Genomic DNA, 21,507 nt, shown 5'->3' with positions numbered 1-21,507 from the left:
AAACAGAAATTCGAACATTACATGGAGTGACTTAATTGCTGCTAACCATTTGAACTACAAACATCTTGTATAAATTTTAACTAACCATTGATATTTAGATAAATTTTTCTCATAAACGGTGTATTTTCTTTCATTTATTTTAATTTTAATTTTATATTTACATGAAATTTCCTCCACTAATTTTATCCAAACTCAACCCAACCCGACCCAACCCAAACCATATCCAAACATTAAATACAAAAAACAAAAAACAAAAACAAAAAATAGAAGAAATAGAAAGGCGCTGAAGTGCAGCAATTGGAAAAGGAGAAAAAATGGCGGCAACCAGTGACGAAGAAATGGATTCTCTGCTTTCCACTTTGGATCAAATCTACCAGGTAGGTACAAATCTTCCTCTTCCTCCTTCCTTCCTGACTATCCTATATTCCGATTCCGTTTGGCTGCCTAGAAAACCACGGAAAAAAAGAAGAAGAAGAGAAAAAGAGCTTTTCTCGGCAGCCAAACAAACCGATCGATGATTTTCTTTTTCTTTTCTTAATTCGAACTCAGAATTCTCAGGATTTCAAGAGCGGCGTGGCGGAGATCCAGTCGGTGAAGTCCACGTGTAATGCCGAGGCCAAGAAGCGAGAAGCTCTGGAATTCACCTGCAACAATCTCAAGCAAGGCCGGTCATTTCTTCTTGATAATTAAACGCAGCGTTTTTCAGTTCAGTGTTTCAGATTACTGAATTGGAAAGCGTTGATTTGATTTAATAATGTTGCAGAAAATGAGCGATTGACCAGATTGTACACCGAGTGTTTGAACAATGTTGCCGATCAGCTTGAACGCCGTAGCTCAAGCCGGGGCTTGAAAGAAGAGGTGAAGAGGATGAGGGAGGAGTGCCTCAGTAAAGAAGAAGAGCATAGGAAGGCCATGGAATTGGCTAAGAAAAACTGTGCTGCCAAGGTTGATGACTTGGAGGCTCAAATTAGGTGAGTTTTTCAGTGAATACCAAAATATAGTTTTTTAACATTTTCAGTTAACCATTTGAGTATCAAATTTTGGCTAAAGTTGCACATGTTAAAGGATATAAGAAAGCTTCTTTTGCTATCTTTTTTTTAGCAAGTATGCGATGTTATCTGACTGTCAAGATGAAATCTTGTCTAAATATATGGTTTTGATCTACATGTATTAAGAGTAGTTTTCGTAGCAGGCATGTTACATTGTTAGATTGTCAATTTAAATCATTGAATATAGATGAAACCGTGTTTAAAAGTGTAATTTCAATCCACAGTTTGACGAACTTAGAATGTGTAGCGAAAGAAATTTACTCTGCGTAAAATGTTAAAACTGTTTGCTTATATCAGAGGGTTTATGCTTGAGAAGGCGACAAATGAAGCAACCATTGATCACCTTCAACGGGATTTGGCAGCTCATAAATCCCATCTGCATGTTCTAGCGAGCAGGTTGGATCATGTGCAGTTAGATGTGGAATCAAAATGTGAGGTCCCAATGAACTCCTTTCGCTTTTATCTCTGTTAGCAAGTACCTACCAGGTACAGCATGTTCATGTTGATCAATTGGATAATTGTTCCTTTGCAGATATTCTGGAGATTCAGGATTTAAAGGACTGTCTTGCAATTGAACAGGAGGAGAAAAATGAGTTTTGTAAAAAACTCCAGGACTTACAAAAGGAATGTGAGTGTGAGGTTGCTTTCAGTTTCTCTTGCTATTCAAATTCTTTTACATGTCATTTCTTGGTGGTTCTTTTGGCTGCCAAAAACTAATACATGGTAATGATTTGTTCGGTGCTACACTCAGTGCTGGTTAGCAGATCAAAGCTTGTTGAGCAGCAACGAGATTCAAATTCGATTTGGCAGGTTGAAACACTTAAGACCAAGATTATGAAGCTGAGGAAGGAGAATGAGATCTTAAAGCGCAAGTTTCCTCATTCAGATGAGGGCTAGATGTAGATGGGTGGAAACAAGTTCATTGTACTGTACTATATGTCAAATGCTAGATTGATGGTTTTGTGGTGTTTTGAGTGGCTCTCTTTGGCCTGCCTCTCTGTTGCATGACTTGGACAATGAGGTTACGGAAATTTGAAGTCTTGACTGGCATATCAGAGGGTAGTTGGCTAAGTGCATTAGTTAATCTCATTTTTTTAAATTTTGAATGGTTGCAATAAACTGACTGTTTCTCCAAGAAAATGAACCAACACCGATAATCCCTAAGATTCAAAATGTTGAAATACATTGCAAGTAATGATTTAAAATATGTCTGGAACAAAACGAAGCATATATAGTTCAAGGGATTAAAGAGTGTTCACCTGTCCCTCAATATCACCTGTTTATTATGCAGATATGAGTTAAGTCGGTTAGTCCGGACAATAAACCCGCTCCATTGCACTAAAGTTTGAATTCCCTTCCGTGTAGCACTAAATAGTGAAAAAGTTTTTAAATATGGTCTAGGAACCAAGTTCAAAGTTTGGTAAGGCCCAAAGGTTTCCAGCCCAATCCACGTAGACTCCCTCCATCCCATTCAGTACGGCACCACTCTTCCAAGTTCAAAATCAAACCAACGACTTTCCATTTCCATTTTGGCAGCCAATCAAAGCTCCAAAAGCAAAAAGCTTTCATTCTCGTTTCTACCTCAAATCTCACTCATTTTTAAATTTTTTTTTTTCTCAACAAATAAAAATAAACCCAAAAATGGGAAAAAAATCGTTATCTTCTTCATCGCAATCGTGGTGGTGGGGAGGGTGGAGATATCTTCACCCGCAGCATAACCTGAGGAGGCCGCAGCTGTTGGCACTCTTCATCATCTCCTTCGTTGCTCTCACATGGCTGCTCTCTGGCCTCGAATCTCTCAGTGTAGAGCACCAGGTTTTTTCTTTTTCTTTTTTGAATCATTTATGTAATTATGCATGCACCATGCTCATGCTATATATTCAGCTATTTGTATCAATATTCCAAAATAATTGGATGAAATTACCGAATAATTTTAGGAAATTGGAAAATGTGTGATGTCTGGCGTTGTTATTTGAATAGTTAGTGGTTTCGAGGTTGAATAAGGAACTGATAACTTTGAAGAATCAGGTAAAGATGAGTTAATTAGATTAGAGTGTGGTGGAATTAATTGGAATTGAGAATTTTTTTAAGGGAGATGATTGATGAAAAATGGTAAATTGTAGCTAGAGAATGTGAAGAAGCATATAAGAAGTTGGAGCATTGTTGAGGAGGAGGATGATCCTCTCAATGTTGAACGAAGAAGAGCAGTTAAAGAGGCTATGATTCATGCCTGGACTTGTTACGAGATGTACGCATGGGGTCGTGATGAACTCCAGGTATGCTTCCTGCTTTAATGCTCAATCAATGCTCCATGTAACAGATTTCCTAACATATACGTTGGTCAATAAATGCGGTAACATAACTTCATTGGTAACATAGCTTCATTATTAAGGGTTTTGCTTATTAGTGGATTCAAATACTACTACTCCAGTTTTGTTTTTTATATAATAAACAAACTTTCATTGAATAAAATTGAAATGCACCACAATGAGGACAGCATGTTGCCGAATGAATACTGCAACTCTAATAACTTAAACTCTCATTCTAAACAGCCACAAACAAGAGATGGTGTTGATAGTTTTGGCGGTCTAGGAGCAACTCTAGTGGATTCTCTTGATACATTGTACATAATGGGTCTTGACGAGCAATTCCAAAGAGCTAGAGAGTGAGTCTCTAACTGTTTTAATTTATCTCTCCCACAGATCATAGTTTCTCCATATATATGGCTGACACGTAACATGTATATAACTGTAAAAATACACATTCAGATTGAGAAAACACAATTGTAATTTGCAAATGGTTTTCTTGACAGGTTAGTTTTCTCAAGTTTTAGCTGTAATATCTGAATTTATTTTAATTATTCTGGTTAAGGTTTTATTTTTTCCATTCTTGAAGTAGTTTCACTTTGAGGTGGCTAATATTGATAATCATAAATAATTTCAGGTGGGTTGCAAAGTCGTTGAATTTCAACAAGAATTACGAGGCTAGTGTTTTTGAGACAACCATAAGGTTGCATTAGAAGGTTTAATTTAATCTATATAAATACCAAGTTACTTATTTCTTTTCTCGGATGTGGGAGAAGGGGTCCTACCTCATTTGGACAAGTTCCAGAATATTGTATTACATGTCCATTGCTCCTGGTCATCTCCAGTAACTTACTCTTTTGTGGCTACTTTTGTGGAATGTAGAGTTATAGGTGGACTTCTTAGCGCATATGATCTCTCTGATGACAAAGTGTTCCTTGAAAAGGCTAGAGATATTGCAGATAGGTTGCTGCCTGCGTGGAATACACCCTCAGGAATCCCCTATAACATAATAAACTTGAGATATGGGGATGCCCATAACCCTCGGTGGACAGGGGTAAGTTCCAAACTTCTTTCTTTGCTGATTGATATTCTTAGGTTGTTCTTCCCAGACCATCTATGGCATTGCTTGCTCCTTTTTGATTTTATTTTTTAATCTGAACATCAAATCGTTTGTATCATTTTTATTGTTTGCTTGTTCGTAAAAAATTAAAACTATTAGTAACTGAATAATATCATTTACAAGATCAAAGATGGCTCAAGTAAATTTTCAATTTTGTATTTTATATATGCCTGAAGAGAAGAAATGATCTATCAAATCTATACTCTTTGGTGTCTTCTTCCGAGTTTGAGCTACATGATCTATTAACTACTAAATCTCTAAATAACCGCAAAGGATCTACTAGTGTAGTGGTTTGGAGTATTCACTCCCTCAAGCAAGGTCCTGGGTTGGAGTCCTAGCATCCGTGTAGTGTGTGTGAGTTTAGTATGCTATCGCCCCTCTCAATAGGAAAGGTCCTTAAAAAAATATCTCTAAATAACCATACATCTGCTTGGTGTTACCTAGGTTGTAAAGTCTGTATTCACACTAATTACTGTTTAAATTTCTGGGTTGTAACTATATGTTGCTAAGTTGAAGTAGGCATCTAAATGGCATCAGTTAAGAATCTTTTTCTAACATCATCAGACTATCTTATTTGTTTATTTAAATATTTCCTGTTACTAGGGAAAAAGTATTCTGGCAGATGCTGGTTCAGAGCAGCTTGAATTTATTGCTCTATCTCAGAGGACAAATGATCCTAAGTACCAGCAGAAGGTGCTCTTTATGCTTTCACAATGTAGCTCAGAACGTAGATTTATTCCTGCCTATTTGATGAATAGCATTATCCTTACCATGGACTTATTGTTTTTATCCTCATATCTCAAGCTAATTTCTTTAGAATGCACAAACATTGTAAATGATAGATAGAATAACCCCTTGCTTCCTTTCCTCACTATAACTGTTTGCATGCTGATATTTCAGGTGGAATATGTCATCGAAGAGCTTCATAAAACCTTCCCTGCTGATGGATTGCTTCCCATATATATTGATCCTCACACTGGAATTACCTCATACTCAAAAATTTCCTTTGGTGCCATGGGTGATAGGTATTGAAACTTAGGAATCATTGTTATCCATATTTGGTAAAAATGATTTTTTATTTATTTGAAAATTACTGTTAAAGGAGAGGAATCACAGGTTAGCTATGCCAGGCTTTATATGTGTGATTCAACAATTCTACTATTAATTGAGGCCTTGTAGATTCTGAGAAGAATTGGCTGTTGAACCACAGTTTATGACTCTAGTTCAAGCTAGTGCTTACTTCCCTGAACTTTGATCCTGAAACGGTATTTCGTGAATTAGATTGAATTTTTGTGCTATTATTGGGATTCAACTGTAATGAGTTGAAATTGGATAATTATTTATAGATAATTTTTAAACAACGTTGATAGAAGTTGAAGGAAAGTTTTAGGTTATGAAGGTAAAACCATCAATTTTTGATTGATTTGCCTAGTTGAAATATGAAGTCAAATTATGGATTGTTTATTAAAAACTTCACAGTAGAAGACCATGACAGTCATGAGTTTCACATGTCATGATCTCTATAATTTTTTTCATGTTTCTCAATTATAAACAAATTACTAGGTTAAAGTATTCTGCTGATCCTTTCTTAGAATGTTGTTGTTAAATATATATCTATCTATATCATAAACTATCGGATTGGGTATTACTTAGATGTGAAACTTGCAGACCTCATTGGTTGTGATATTGATCTTACGGGGGGAACGAAATCAAAGAATATATAGACTTGTAGAGACCCTCTATGTAGTTGACTATTAAATAATTGGACCTTCAAGGAACGAAAGGTTTGAGTAACCCTCCGAGCTAGGGATATAAAAAAGGCTCAAAATTGAAAGCACAAGTTACCCAGTAACTTTCGGAGGGTTTATATCCATAGGTATTGCTGGCCAATTAATTTGCAAAATGTCTTTGTGGATGCAGCTTTTATGAATATCTACTCAAGGCTTGGATACAAGGGAACAAAACTGAATCCGTAACACACTACAGGTGAGAAGCTTTAGACATCAGTTAGTATGATGCATTAGTAGTATTTTGAATGACGGTTGATCCTGATGAATAGATGTACACAATTTTCATCATTTCACAGTTGGTAATGCTGAGACATGTCAGTCTTTTGCTTTTGCACATGCCTGTTCATGTGTGCTCTCCTTCTTTTCTCTGATGAGTTATGACAATTTGTTATGACCTTTATTTATCTCATCTGAGGCAGTTAATTGAATCTCTGTTATGACAAAATCATTGCCTATCTATATTGGAATCAGAGGAATGTGGGAGACATCAATGAAAGGTCTGAAAAGCTTGATTCGGAGGACAACACCATCCTCATATGCATATATATGTGAGAAGACTGGAAGCTCGCTGTCCGATAAGGTAGTGTATGAATTAGCAGAATGTAGTGTTTGTCAATTAAATTGTGAACACTTTGGATGGCTGTGCTTGGTGTATGCAGATGGATGAATTAGCTTGCTTTGCTCCTGGAATGTTGGCTTTAGGATCTACTGGCTATGGCCCTGATGAAGCTGAAATTTTTTTATCCCTTGCTGAAGAGGTACTTTGGAGAAAGTATTTGAGGTCATATTTTACTAGAGTAGGCTCAGTTTATCCTCTTATGTATGGAAGTTTTGAAGCACCTGATTAATAATTGTCAAGTCAACCAAAAAGAAAGAAAAAACGTATTAAATGCTATAATGTAGTAAACTGATGCTCCATAATTCTGATTAGGTACAGGGTACACTGATTTATACAAGGAGCGTAAGGAATAAATTTCTCCTCTGTCTTGCATAAAACATGTAAGAGTTGCTTTTATTTGAGACTGACGCAAAAATTGAATAGAATATTCAAATTTAAGGGCCCATTTGGTAAACTTTTCGTTTTATTTTTAAGTTTTCATTTTTTGTTAGAGATATAGAGGAAGTATATGGAAGAAAGAGAAGAATGAGGAAGGGTGAAGGAAGGGTGGTGGGAGGGATGTGGAAGAAGTATGTATGGAATGCCATATAAAATAAAAACAGTTTTGGTTTGGGTTCATATGATGTTGGACAAAAACATTAAGTCAAAAAATAATTTGGTTTAATACAAATAAGTCCACAAAAGGCTGTGTACACAGGAAAATCAAACTGAACGTTTTTCATCATTTAAGGGGGGAGATTTTCTGTGTAGAATCCCAAAGATTACTGCAAAAAATGATGTTATCGATAGAAAAGAAGGGGGGAAAAGCTGTTCTAGAGTGGACTGGAGATTAGAGGATTAGCAGTAGATACAGGAGCTCGAAGTGTGCATTGTCATACCTTAGTACAGTCTACCCTAATGTCTTGGATTATCTTACCTTTAACTCTACCCTAATGTCTTGGTATGCAACCAAAATTGTTCATCTGTATTGATTTCAAGTGTTTGTAATGTTGCATCATTCAGATTCTATCAACCATAACATTATGGATGTGGATAAACCCTGCGCTTATTATATCCAATCGTTTATGGATTACTTACCCTTTAGACACGGGTAAAATTAAAATTTCATTTGCGAATGAAGAGGATTACTTAAAAATTAACTCAGTGTCTATAACCACCTGAACTATACAGCGCTGCTTTCAGATTGTAATCTAATTTGGCTAACAAAGTTTCACAGCTTCTTCACCTTTACTTATTCCAGTTTCAACAATTAATAAGCACAATCAAACGATAATTTTATCAGGTATCCAATAGCTTATGTCTTGAATTGCTATTTATCATGTAGCTTGCATGGACATGTTATAACTTTTACCAGACAACACCTACAAAATTGGCTGGAGAGAACTATTACTTCCCTGCTGGACAGGTCTTGTACTTCCATGCTTCTTATACTTTACACTAAGATGTTTTAGTAATTTTAGCTTGATATCAGAAAATTTTGCAGGACATGACCGTTGGAACATCATGGAGCATTTTGAGGCCGGAGACGGTGGAGTCACTTTTTTACCTATGGCGTTTAACTGGGAACAAAACTTACCAAGAATGGGGTTGGAATATTTTCCAAGCATTTGAAAAGAACTCTCGAGTAGATACAGGATATAGTGGACTTAAAGATGTAAGAACATGTCATGAAATGAATTTTATGTTATTTTCTTTGAATTCTGAGGTAGGTACTACATACAACCACACGTATAATCAAGACTCACATGACTAAATGATTTTCATCATCTTGCACTATTATTTTCATTTTGAAAACTTCATTATGTTGCCTCCTACTGCACCCTCACTATGTTCATGCAAAAAATAAATCAAAAGAAAATAGAAGGAAAGAAAGAAATATAAGGGAAGGTTGCTACTCCTCACTTCTATGGTGTTGTAAGTGTCCATATATGTGCAATGTGGCTGGAATCTTTCCTAGACTGTGCAGTTTGGGATGGAGTTTTGGTTGCTTGCATGAATTGGAGATTGCAATTTCTCAGACTGGTTGATTTGAATGAGAGTTCCCACATCTGAGTTGTATTTTCAGCATGTTTAAGAGTACTCTCTTTTCAGACATATGCAGCACTAAGTTAGGTTGTTGGTGAACTTAATATAAGCCATGAACAAGAAAATTTTCTCATATACCTTGATGTGCTGCATATATGCCCTGAACCACTTGTAATTCTCTTGGCATATATCTTGACGTGGTTGCAAAATAAATAACCAAATTGTTAAGGTTTGGACTCTCTCCTTTTGTGTTTATACTGTATATGTTTACCTCCCTGAATACATTAATATTTATACTGAAGTATTTTAGCGAATTTTGCTCAGGTGAGTTCAGGTGAGAAAGACAATATGATGCAGAGCTTCTTCCTCGCGGAAACGCTGAAGTATCTCTATCTCCTCTTTTCACCTCCATCGTTTATCTCTTTGGATGAATGGGTTTTTAACACAGAAGCCCACCCTCTAAGGATCGCTACTCGACATGCTAATGGAGAGACTTATAGTACAATTGGACAAGATAGATTACAAGAAAGGTTCCATGGTAGGAAAGGTCGGTCAGGATCTAATTAGTTCCCATACTAGATAAACTTCAAGTCCATAGGTCCCCATTTTCAACCAGATTTGAAGGCAATCAAGCAATTCAGTTATGTAGGGGTGATGGTGAACGGGTGTGCCGGAAACAGATGGGCTGCCCTTCAGCTCCTACTTGGTGTGTAACTATAGACTGTAGAATATTAGAACGGGTTCAATCCTCTATATTTCTATTCTGATAATGAGCTTATGGCCAAAATCCATGATTTTGTTTCAGCCTTTCATTCTCTTTTCAGTATAAATCCTGAACCCTATAAACCTCAAACCCTACGATTAAGAGATTTCGTTTCGGCCATAAACATTGTATCATCACAGAAAATTTAAGTAGACTATCTTATTTCTGTTAGAATATTATAGCAGCATTGTTGCAGTTGCAGAGGTTTACATCTTAGGATCAGAAACATTAAGGATGCCATGTAATAAACATTCGGATGATTCAACACCATATATAACACGTATTCTATGATCAATTGGATTCGATCAGATAGATTATGAACACTATGATCCAAACTTATGTCCAAAAGCAAGGAATCTTAAGGCCAGTTTCTCTCTCTTCTTTTCCTTTTTTTCTTTTCTTTTAAGATAATCACCGTCACCGGCCCCAAATAAAATTTGTAAGCTTGATTTTCTGTGAACAAAAGTTAAGAATTTAATTACAAGAAACACATGGTATATATCAATGATGTAGATACAGCTTTATGCATGGCTTTTATGTGTATAAAGTTGTACAAGAATCAAAACTGTTGATTTGTAATCAGTACATAACTGAGTGACTGCATATTTCACAACTGTAACTGCGGCCAAAGAAGTCACTTTCTTTGTTTTTTCTCCCCCATTCTTTTGCAGAAAGGAGTCTCTTTGTGCTCATAAAAAAATTTCCACAAACAATCCCAGTTTCCATATCATTATTAATGGATTTCGAACCTGAAACCTCTTTTTAACATTAAAAAAATTAAAATATCACTCACCTAATTAAGAGCTAGTTAATAAACCTTTCATGACTTTTGGTCATCAAATAATGTAACATCTGACTCCATCATCACAGTATTTTGTTCGTATATGAACAAATGAAACACAACATCATCAGAGAATGTTAATGATCAAAGGAATAGTGCCAGAGCAAATGATCAGAATTGTATATAAATAAACACTGCGAATTAATGATTAATTAATTAGGTAGCGACAAGCAGAGCTTGTGCCTGAATGTTCCTCCATTTCACACACAGGTGGTCAAATCCAAGACAAGTGGAGGCTCAAAGATAATATCGAGAAAATTTACAAGCCCAAGCAAAGAGACATTCCCTTCAACAACCCTACCAATACCAAAGAACCAAAAAAAAAAAAAAAAAAGGTATGATCGAACAAAGCAAAAAGCAACCCATCCATCCCCACCCACCTCACTTGCAATGATGACTTCAAGAGTGGGTGTGGGGCTCTCTTATATATAAAAGTTCTTCAACTATCTATGCTCTCTATATATTATTGTATACTGACTCAAAAGGATCGATGATCACTAGCTAGCCCTTAAATTCCCATGCAAAATAAAAGTAGACGATATAATATATAAACTCTCTCTCTCTCTCTCTCTCTCTCTCTCCATAAGTATTTAAAGATGATGAAAGGAGAAAAAGTGTGATAATAGAATCTAGTACTATCTCTTGAGAGAGGTGATGGGTTTTGCACTGGCAAAGAGAATCCATGTTGGGAGCTTGAAAAGGTGAGCCAATATATACATGAGAGAGAGAGAAAGAGAGAGAGATGGGCAATTTTCACATTAGGGGGATGTGTGTGTGTTTTTGTGTCAGCATGATAAGGCATGCGTTCTTCAAACTTCAAAGGGACCTTGTTTTGTTGTGTGGCATCAGAGACATTAAGGAATGTTAGGGGAATTGGGTTCTTTCCCTTTGGCGTTTTCCCACATTCCCTTCTTCTATTCTCCCACATTCCAAAGTTTATTTCATCTTTCTCTATAGTTGATTTATTATGTAACCTATAATAATATGTGCAATAGTAAGGGGTTTGTAGTTTAAATGGTTAAGAGCATTTACGCCTGCATTTAAGGTCTTACATTCGATTTTCCCCCTCCCAATATCGCTTGCATTTTTAAAAAAAAAGTGCAGTCTTTGTGTTTAAAGTATAAACTCTAAATTCAATAACAATCCATACACGTTCGTGTTGATAATTTTCAGATAAGCTCTATTAGTATTTCGAAGATTGACATACTCATTAAAAGTATCACATGCGAATGACACACAACTTTAAACCAAAAAATTGACAAAGTTAGATTATAAAATGTTACATTGTAACAAAATTTTAATTGATCTTTTACTAATAACCCTTGTTTTTAATTGCTTTGTCCTCTTAGTGGGAATTCATGTTTAAGACTTAACATAGCAGGGAGAGCCCAATATATAGAGAGCCTCAAAGACATAAAAATGTGAGATACGGATAAAGCTTTTTTCGATTCGATCCCTCTATCCAAGGATTTAAATAAAAATAAAACCTAAATATAATTATTATTTACTGAATAAAGAGATCCAAAAACAGATGTAAAAGGTGGAAGAAAACTTTTGACTATAATAGTGGTCTGTACACTTACAGTACCTTTTTGGTCCTAATTGAATAACGTGACCTCCAAAGCCTTTACCTCAAAGTTACTGCCACATATACATTAGGGGATTATTTGGTCATTAACCTTTTTTTTGGTATGGTAGATCTTCGAAGAACTGTTTATTTTGAATATGAAAAATACTTCCCTCCTTTTTCTGTAAGGAGAAACTTTTACATTCTTGCCAATGACGTGTTGTGTAAAAGTTTTGTATTTTGTATTTTTCATGAATTATTTTTGGACATGTATTGAACCGTGATTTCCAGGAATGAAACAAGTAATATCCTTTGAATAAACTGGACACAACAGTTTTAAAATCTTCTGAATTAGTTTGCTAATTGACCAAAAAAAAAAACAGTCTATTATTTGTATGTGGTTTATATCTGATTATGTAGTGCGATTAGTACAAGTCGTTCATAACAAAAATCCACTTTCTCTTTTCTTTCTTGCTTTCACTCTAACATTGATCACCATGACTGCTAGGGGTGAGTATGTGAGCTGGAAACTTGTGATTGGTTCTCTTCATATCTCCAATTATACCTAGCTAAAATTTAACTTGAAATACATTTAAGTCTTCTTGTTGTAAAACATACAGAAAATAGAATAAAATTCTGTTGCTCTTTTCTTTTTCCTTATCCTATCTTTTCCAAGCACTTAAATGTATGGTCCTTGCGAGGAGAGGGGAAGAGGGTGCCATCATTGGCTATATAGCCTATAAATGTGTTGACTTGGTGACATATGCAATAGGGTGTCCTTTATTCTGCCCCCAAAATGGTAACTGTGTTGCAACGTGATGTCTAGTAGTGTAGTTGCTGCAAACCATCCCATCTCAAAGTAATTAAGTCGAAACATCTTGAACTTAAATAGTTGGATATGTGTTTTACAACTTAAGAATTTCCATAGCTATTAGGTTCATGTTGTGCATAAGAATATTATAACATTTATGTTTTATGTCTTCATCTTAAATAGTTGGAAGGCTCGATCCTCTCTTCTTTTGATTCAAGGGAGGGAAAAATAAAAGTTAAAACTTGAATTCTGACCAATAATGAGTGTGAGGAATTGTATAAGCCCTAGATCGACTCCTCTCTATTTTATTTTATTGTTTTTTCAGAATCAACGATAAGTTTTATTGATGGGGAGAAGTTAACAAGTACAAAAACCAGACTATGTTCTTCATGATTAGGCTAATATCTCTACACATAAAGGTTCAGTCATTGGACTAAACAAGTTGTCTACCCTCTTGACTGCAAAACAAGCCCTGATAGAGCACCCCCCAGTCCCTTAGAATCATACACGAAAAAACTACTTGTTACAATCCTAAAATAGAACATCTAAACTAATATCAGATGGTTTTTCAAACCAAACAGAAGGTCTTTCGCAGTGCAATGCAAACTTCGTACGTAATGGCATTACATACATACGTAGGTATTTTATTTGTAGCTTGATTCAAGGTTTTAATTAGTACAATGGCACCAAACATTATTGTGATCGGATTAATCTATATTTCAATTGAAAGATGTTAATTATTTGCTTTAATTTAAATATTTCATCTAGTCAAAAATCTCAAGGCCTTCATTCTGGTTATATTATATATATATATATATATAAAAAAAATAAAAATAAAGTAAGAACTATTGTATTACACTCAATCATCTTTACTTCTCATTTAAGGGTAAGAATTTTGTACCACGGGTAGTTGGTATGTCTCAAATCTTTGTCAATGTCACCCCGACTGGTCTGAATTAAATATAGGCATACAGGCAGTGACATGCAGATTTTTATTCCCGTTGAGATTTACTCTATATATGTTGTTTTTTTCTTTCTTGACAGAGATGGATTGACAATATGTTGATGTAAATTTTATGGAATCTTTTCAGATTAACATCGTGTTCTTCTTGTCCCTTCAGAGACATCGGATAACACCTTTGTTTAACTCTTCTTTGCTATTGACCAAAAAACCAAAAAACTCTTCTTTGCTTCTTTGATTCAATAATAATATAATACCCAAAAAAATTCAAATTACAAAATGGCGAAGAAGAAGACCTAATTTTTACTATTTTGATTTGGGTCATCGCCTTTTAATATTCTTCTTTTACTTTGACCCAAAAGCGCTCTCCTTCCGTTAAAGTATGGGGTAAAGGCTGAGCAATGAGCTACATTGCCCGTTCATATTACACCCTACATGCTTGAGTGGTTATGTGTTGTCAGTAGCTACAAGTTTGGAAGCTTTACTATTTTCGGATGAATCTAATATATTTGCTTAGTTTAATCAGAGCGATTATAGTATAGTACGGTAGTACGACCACATGGTATATCTCGTCTACCTATATTTAGTGAACAAATTTGATGACTCTAACATTATTATTACGTACCGAGATTACATGTATATATTTTGGGGTGGTCCATGTTAATTGTATGGGGGATTCATTTACGCAACATATACTGCTAACATGCCCGTGAGAAGTCTATTCCAAAGCTAGCAACTTGACGCACATTGTTGGAATAAGGCCTAGTTTAAACCCATCACATACTTCTGAGCGCTGATCAGTTTGAAGGGTCTATTTTAAAACCAGCACAAGTCTGAGGCAGGTTTTGTTTTGTTGTGGCCTTTGCGCTAGCAGCTAGAAGCTTAGACTTAGAGGGTAGAAGCTAGCTAGGCTTTGTTTTGTTGTGTACATATGCCATCCTAATGTCTACTTCTCTGCCTTTTGTCCTTCAATTATAAATGGAGGTATAGCTAGCTCAGCAGATCAGACATGGAAGTAAGCTTTTGTCCATCAATTATTATCAGCTTACAGCTGCATATCGGGAGAGTCCTAGCTACATGCCTGCCTGACCATCTTTCTGTTAGCAATTTGCTTTTTTTTTTTTCTAACTGTCAGAATAATAGGAGAGAAAGAAATGCCCAAAAGAGAATAAAACAGGCTATATGTACAAAAATATATCTGTCCTACTGTCATGAATTTGGGAACTTGCTCTTTTTCCTTTTTTTTTGGGGGTGACGTAGGAACTTGATTGTTTTGGCGTTTCACATGCTCAGGGATTTGGATTGTAAGTTTTAATAGGGGATCTGACCAAAGAAAAAAGAGGTTCATTTTAGGAGTAAAAGGCATTGATGTTCATTTTGGGAGTAAAAGGCATTGATGTCATTTTAGGAGTAAAAGGCATTGATGTAGAGCAATAAAAGACATACTCTCTCTCTCTCTCTCTCTCTCTCTCTCTCTCTCTCAACAATTTTTAGGTACTAAAATCTTTTAAATTTTTTTTTAAGTTTCAGTCAAAATCAGGAGATAAGGAATTAGTTTAGCGCTACGTACGGTTCTCCGATCGTAACAACAGTAACATCACAAGCCTCCTCTTGTTGCCGGAATGTAAGAAGTGGTGGCTAGAGCAGAGCACCAAAATCCGATCTTCCCCTTCTCACGTTTTTTCTTTTATTTCATTTTGTTAAGGTTTGATCTAAGTCAGAGGGTTAAAAAAAAAGGGAATTTTGAAAGTAAAAAATAGTTTGCTAAGGATACTCAACAAATTGTAGGACCGAAATAAGCTCTTCCTTTGGTCATCATGGCCAAAATAAGTTCATGCATGCAGGCACTGGCGAATCTAGTAAGGCGCAAGGAGGTGCAGCTGCACCTCCCTTCGCCGGAAAAATCATTGTAGGTGCTTCAAATTACCCCTTTGCTCAAGTGGTGTACATATTACCTTATTTCCATTTTCAACATTTAAGTAAATGTCTTTGTCCTTTCACTTTTATTTATTTTATATTACTCCATTTACTTAAGTTTACAATGTAAATAAGGAAGTACCCCCCATTTGGATTCAAATAAAAATACTAGAAAATCAAATTCCCACCAAATCAAAATATGAAAATTCGGTTTTAGTGCAAAATACGATTTAGGCTAAAAATGATGGCTCATTAAGTCAATATATACTTCATACTAAAATCCCATAAAATCAAGTTTTCTTATTTGATGTGTAAGGAATAAAAGCCGCCAAAAAATATCTTGAGAAAATGATTATTCCGAAAAACCATTTTTTATACTTAGTCAATATTGAACCTCCGCTAAAAAATTTCTAGGTATGCAGGCCCTCTACTAATTTTGTTTAAGCATATATTGATTCCACAAATGAAACTTTATAACTAAAGACTCATCTATCAACTCCCCAAATCCTCAATATTATAACTAAAACTAATCATCAATTTACAAAAGCTGATCTCATCCATTTGATGAGGAGATGTAAGCGTTAAGCCATCTTTGGCAGCTTGTTTTTTTTTTGGGTGTCAATATCTGTAAGACTATATAGTCATCAGAATCTCCTTTTCCCTCATCGATCAAAGCCAAGGTGTATGATATAGGTGTCAGCAAGTTGTTCCATAAATTTTATGAAATTCTTTTGTTTCTTTTTGGAGCAAAAAAGATGAAAAAGGGTGAGAGAAAATTCATGTTCAAACTTCATGGGGATTAGGGAGCAAAAGAAGATACAGTGGCAGTAATGATGATATGGGTTGGGCTGTCAAATATTTGTCTATCGGCAATCGGCATGCAAATACGCGAGAGAGAGAGAGAGAGAGAGAGAGAGAGAGAGAGAGAGTTGAAAGAAACTGGAGAAAGAAAAAAAGCAAGGGAAAGGAACATACTTTGATCAAAATAACTTTTTCTTTTCTTTTTTATGTTTTCTTTCACTTTCTTTACTTTCCGGTCACCCACTTTAATCGGTCTCTTAGATTTCAGTAACAAAAGCTTTAAAAACTATCTGCACTGCACTGCAGGAGGAGGCCTCTTTTTCTCAATTTCCTTTACCCCTTTTTCCATGGCTTATTATTCCATATTGCAATCTGTCTAGCTATTATACTTTGACTGTATATCACCAATATTCCCACCTTAATTTATATACTCTTTGCATGGATTAGATCATTTATGGAAAAATTTCCATGAAATTTAATTTAATTTATTTGAAAGTTTTGACTTTATTTATACTCAACTCATCAAATTCTTACTTGATTAATTAGGTGTTCAAAGTGACATGTTAAGTTTTCTTATTATGTTCTAACTCGTTGTATGGAACTGCGCATGCAGTTGCTGCTTATGTTGGAGAAAAACTTACTCATATTAGGGATACCATTGTAACGCAATCTTGAGTCAATCACTCATTACCAAATATTTTAATTTTTCGACTTGGCAATGCGTAATAGATTTAGGATACTGCCACAGTGTACTTTTAATTTAAGTTCTTCTCCTAATGTTGCTAGAAATAGTGGTTGTCATCAAGATGTAAACCTTATTTCTCATTTTTAATGAAAGTTTCCATCGCTTTTAACCCAAATAAAAATTAAAAATAAAATAAAATTAGGTGTACTGCAAAGTGTAAGTTTGATTCGGTTAATTAGTTCGACTTCCGGCCTATGTACAACCATTTATTTATTTATGGTATTAAACCAACTTCCGGCCTAGGGCTTTTTCACCAAATGATTCAGGATCATAAAAATCATGAAAAATCATGTCGTGTTTTTCATCCCTTTGCTTCTCATGATCGATCAAGTTAAAAAAATTCAAGCACGTCTACCATGTTATAATTCAGATGAAGAAAAAGGTTGGAATAATCACATAATTATGCCACACGTGGGACTCAATTATTCCAGTCACAGTGGCTGTCTTCAGATCTCCATTCTAGACGTGCATGCCACATTACCAAGAAGGAATAAGTGGTTTAGGAAAAGGAAGTAATACAATATATATTTGTGGTGTGAGTATTAAAATAGGCCTTCTCATGTATATTCGCATGCAAAAATTTCGGACGAAATTATTTTATTTGTCTTAAGTTGAGAAAACTTATTCTTAAAAAACAATTATTCATGCGTGGTTTTTTCTCAACCAATCAAGATGGAGTCAGTCTTGGTCAACTCTCCCTCGAGAGCTTTTCCTTATCTTACTCGAGTGTTTTTTAAGAGAGGTGTATGTTTTGAGTCACCTGGAATGGCCAAGTGACAAGAGTTTCAGTTCTCATGGGCATCAAAATCAGGAATACCAAAACCGAACCAAAACCATGCCAAACTATGCCAATCTTGTGTTGTTCCGTTTGGTGTTGAAGTGTAAATGGGATGATACCATGTCATCCTGTTACTATTTGACATGACATCGGTTCTACATTTCTAATCCCGTTTGGTGTCATACAATACCAAACAATGTTTTGAAGTTTTAATTCCCATTTTCAGTTTCCTTATCCCCCATTTGTTGCGATCTTCTTCCTCCTTCTAATTCTTTCTTTCTTTTCTTTCTTTTCTTTCTTCTCCTCTTTCTTTCTCATTTCTCGATTCCAAGGCTCAATCGAATCAATCGATCTTCTTCTTTTCTTCCTCTCTATCTCTGGGAACTATCTCTTCTACTCGTATGTGCCCTAATTCCCAAATCCCCCATTGATCTCTCTCTCTCTCTCTCTCTCTCTCCCATCAATTCGAAATTTGGAGCTCAACCCTAGCCCAAAGCCCAATCTTTCTCTGTGAATGTATTCAATATATCATATAATTTGGCACGTCTTGAATCAAGACTCTTGAATCTTGATTGTTTGTAAACTTTGTATCATGCTTGATTTATAAAAATTGCAAGATTTCTGAAATTTTGCAGGATTTTTTATAGTATCAACATTGATATCGAATCATACCGGTCTCGTTTGGGTCCGGTATGGTTTGAACGTGTTCTCAAAAACTCTCATCCCATGTCATCCAGTCCCGATTCCCCTATCCGGGATTGACACCAGGATAACCTCCATCCCATGTCATCTTGTACTGTATCCAGCCCTAACTGTCACGCCCCAAAATCACTAAAAGAACAATTAAGTCAAACTCATTACATTGCTCAATTTGAACTACTAGAATCTGCAAGGTTACCAAATAAAACTCTAAAATCTAAACAAATATTTCCATTTCCGCATAGTGTTCGTAGTAGTACAACATTACAATCTAAAGTCTCTCCCAATAACAATCAGATCTTCTATAAAGGAGCCAGAACGTCACCAAAAGAGTCAATCTTCTATTCCAAGATAATTTGAAATGGAAGGGAAAAAGGTGAGCTACAAATCAGTAAGCAACTATATATGGCCATAAGTGAGTGTGAGGATCACAACAATACAATATCTGAAAGTGGAATTGAAAAGAATACACAAAATGAAACTAAGTCTTTTCAAGGGCGATGATATAGTTCATAGTAGAATTCAGAGAAACAATAGAATGAAAAAGCTTATGTAAATCCTCATTAGGGTTTCCAATGAGGACTTATTCCCATGGTGGTCGCATGGGCCTTATTACCAACTGGCTGGAGGTCCTGAATCCTTCAAAAGAATGTACAAGCATTGTAATTCAGATGGTCTGAATTAACCACAAGTTCAAATGTTATTCAATGTTAAATCTTGAATTCCCTTAACAATCAAATTAAGGCAAAGATATTTGAATTGGGAACTAAACAATAAGGCTTGGATATCACAAGGTCCAAATACAAATATGAGTAGCAACTCATTACCATGGCAGTTCATAGGCTTAGATTGATGGAAGGAACAAAGCTAGAACCCCAATAGAAACTTACCTGATTCGATAGCCTGAAACTATCATCTCCAAAACATTTACCTGATTTAATGTGGTTTCTTTGACATGTGAGGTTGCTCCGTCGGACAAATCCTCCTGGCAAATGACAATCCAAATTTTCGAAGGGAAAAATCCATTTTGTCATGCCCAGTCAGCCATGATACAAACAAATAAGTATCAATAAAATCTTAATACTGTATTCTAAAATTTCCGAAGGGTATATTGTAATATTGTAGTATGTATGCCCTCAAAGTTGTGAAACGTAGATTACTTTTTCCCTACCAATAATATATAGCATAATTTTGAGAATTTTCTCCATGACTATTGGATTTCAGATTGGTTTTCTTTGTGAATCCAAGGAGTGTAAGCTCAGTTTTTAGTTTATATGTGATAGAAGGGCTTAAGCTGCTGTTTTTGGCATTCACAATTTCTAAATAGTGTACACCAATTTTGACCATAATTTTGGCATTCAAAAGGAAAAGAAAAGGATGACGAAAGAGCTGGTCCTCCTGAGGCAAGAGATACCATAAATTATTAACAAATTTCAAAAACAATACAACATATTTATTTATTAAGAAAATGAGAAAGAAAAGAAAAATATAGATAAAGGAGGCAGTCCCCGAGGCAAAGGAGTTGGAATGTAATGTGAGTACGTAAAAAAGGGTGGGGAATTGGAGTTGGAATTGGAAAAGAAAAGGGAAAAAGCAAAAGATGGATTGAAGAGAGAGAGAGAGAGAGAGAGAGAGACAGAGGCAGAAGGCAGAAGGCAGAGGCAGCCATAAACATGTCATATGATAGGATTTGTGTCCGGAGACATTTATTGTATAAAGTTGCACGCTTTCTTTTCACCTCTTCAAAAATCTGTCTCTATTCCCAATTATTTACTTTTTCAGTCACCCACTCAGCTGTGACTCTTTGACTGGAATTGTACACATCTACTATGCTATGCAAATCCCTTCCTCAAATATAAATATTCTACACAAACATTAACTTGTTTATCATGCACAAACTTCTTGTTCAACATGCATTATTAGGGTTAAACGCGATTGGTATGTGATGTGACTATCATAACATGTTCACATTCAAATTAGAGTTTAAATGCGATTGGTATGTGATGTGACTATCACAACATGTTCACATTCAAATTAGAGTTTAAATGCGATTAGTATGTACAGGTGTTAAATGTAACTATCATAACATGATTACTTTCAAACATTTAACATATCTCAAAACTACATCTTATCAGATTCTCCGATAACATAATATATTTATATTGTATGGTATAAAAAAGTTTAGGGGAAGGAGAGGCTACTCCCACACCCAGGACCATGGCAAACCTATGACCTAGAGCTGGTTGACTGACCCAAGAGACCATTATCACCCTCTGCATCCCGGTATGGAATTACACAAGATATTTTCTAAATTACTCACCAACATGGGACTGCTGGCAACGAGTATCAAACTCAATTGGGGCTCAACGCACACCTGGCACCTTACCAACTGAATGAACTCATATGTTGTTCATAACATATTTATATTATCAACTCTAACATAATTGATGTAATTTGATAACATAACATAATTGATTGTTGAGGAAATTACTCTGGCACTATTCATTTCGCATATATATAATTTCGTATTTTGCAAGATGCATTGTTCACGTGAATCAAAGGGTCCACTTGCTCTCCTTATCAAACACTGTCTATGTGTGACCCCATGCACCAACATTCTCATCTCTCTTTTTCTTTCTTTTCGTCACATTCCCATCTAGAATTCAGAAAGGTAGGGGGTTTATTTTTGTTCATCAGCTAGCAACAGCCTATGGC

At 35.5% G+C, this 21,507-nt stretch overlaps 2 protein-coding genes across 4 annotated transcripts; both read left to right on the top strand.

Annotated features, from left to right (window-relative positions):
- The first annotated feature begins 217 nt into the window (after positions 1-217).
- LOC103323641 (4/1 protein short form protein) lies at positions 218-2,021 on the top strand. Of its 3 annotated transcripts, none has more exons than XM_016791966.2 (6): positions 218-377; positions 550-664; positions 764-971; positions 1,347-1,480; positions 1,582-1,688; positions 1,801-2,021. In XM_016791966.2, the coding sequence occupies exons 1-6, from the start codon at positions 315-317 to the stop codon at positions 1,885-1,887; spliced, it is 714 nt and encodes a 237-aa protein (XP_016647452.2). In that variant the 5' UTR covers positions 218-314; the 3' UTR covers positions 1,888-2,021. The 3 variants fall into 3 exon arrangements, with proteins under 3 accessions (XP_016647452.2, XP_008223868.2, XP_016647451.2); XM_008225646.3 differs by having other exon boundaries at positions 224-377; positions 559-664; positions 1,582-1,677; XM_016791965.2 differs by having other exon boundaries at positions 231-377; positions 1,582-1,677.
- Positions 2,022-2,559: 538 nt separating this feature from the next.
- Positions 2,560-9,967, top strand: LOC103323640 (mannosyl-oligosaccharide 1,2-alpha-mannosidase MNS1-like). The gene is made up of 13 exons (XM_008225644.3): positions 2,560-2,864; positions 3,173-3,325; positions 3,602-3,714; positions 3,993-4,058; positions 4,238-4,409; positions 5,079-5,168; positions 5,376-5,500; positions 6,396-6,461; positions 6,737-6,845; positions 6,925-7,023; positions 8,209-8,289; positions 8,368-8,538; positions 9,234-9,967. The coding sequence occupies exons 1-13, from the start codon at positions 2,691-2,693 to the stop codon at positions 9,474-9,476; spliced, it is 1,662 nt and encodes a 553-aa protein (XP_008223866.2). The 5' UTR covers positions 2,560-2,690; the 3' UTR covers positions 9,477-9,967.
- The last annotated feature ends 11,540 nt before the right edge of the window (positions 9,968-21,507 follow it).

This window comes from Prunus mume, linkage group LG2 (genome assembly GCF_029339155.1).
Source record: "Prunus mume cultivar Tortuosa linkage group LG2, ASM2933915v1, whole genome shotgun sequence".
Lineage (NCBI taxonomy): Eukaryota > Viridiplantae > Streptophyta > Magnoliopsida > Rosales > Rosaceae > Prunus > Prunus mume.
The sequence above is the reverse complement of the archived record's forward strand: the minus strand, read 5'-3'. Positions and strand labels throughout refer to the sequence as shown.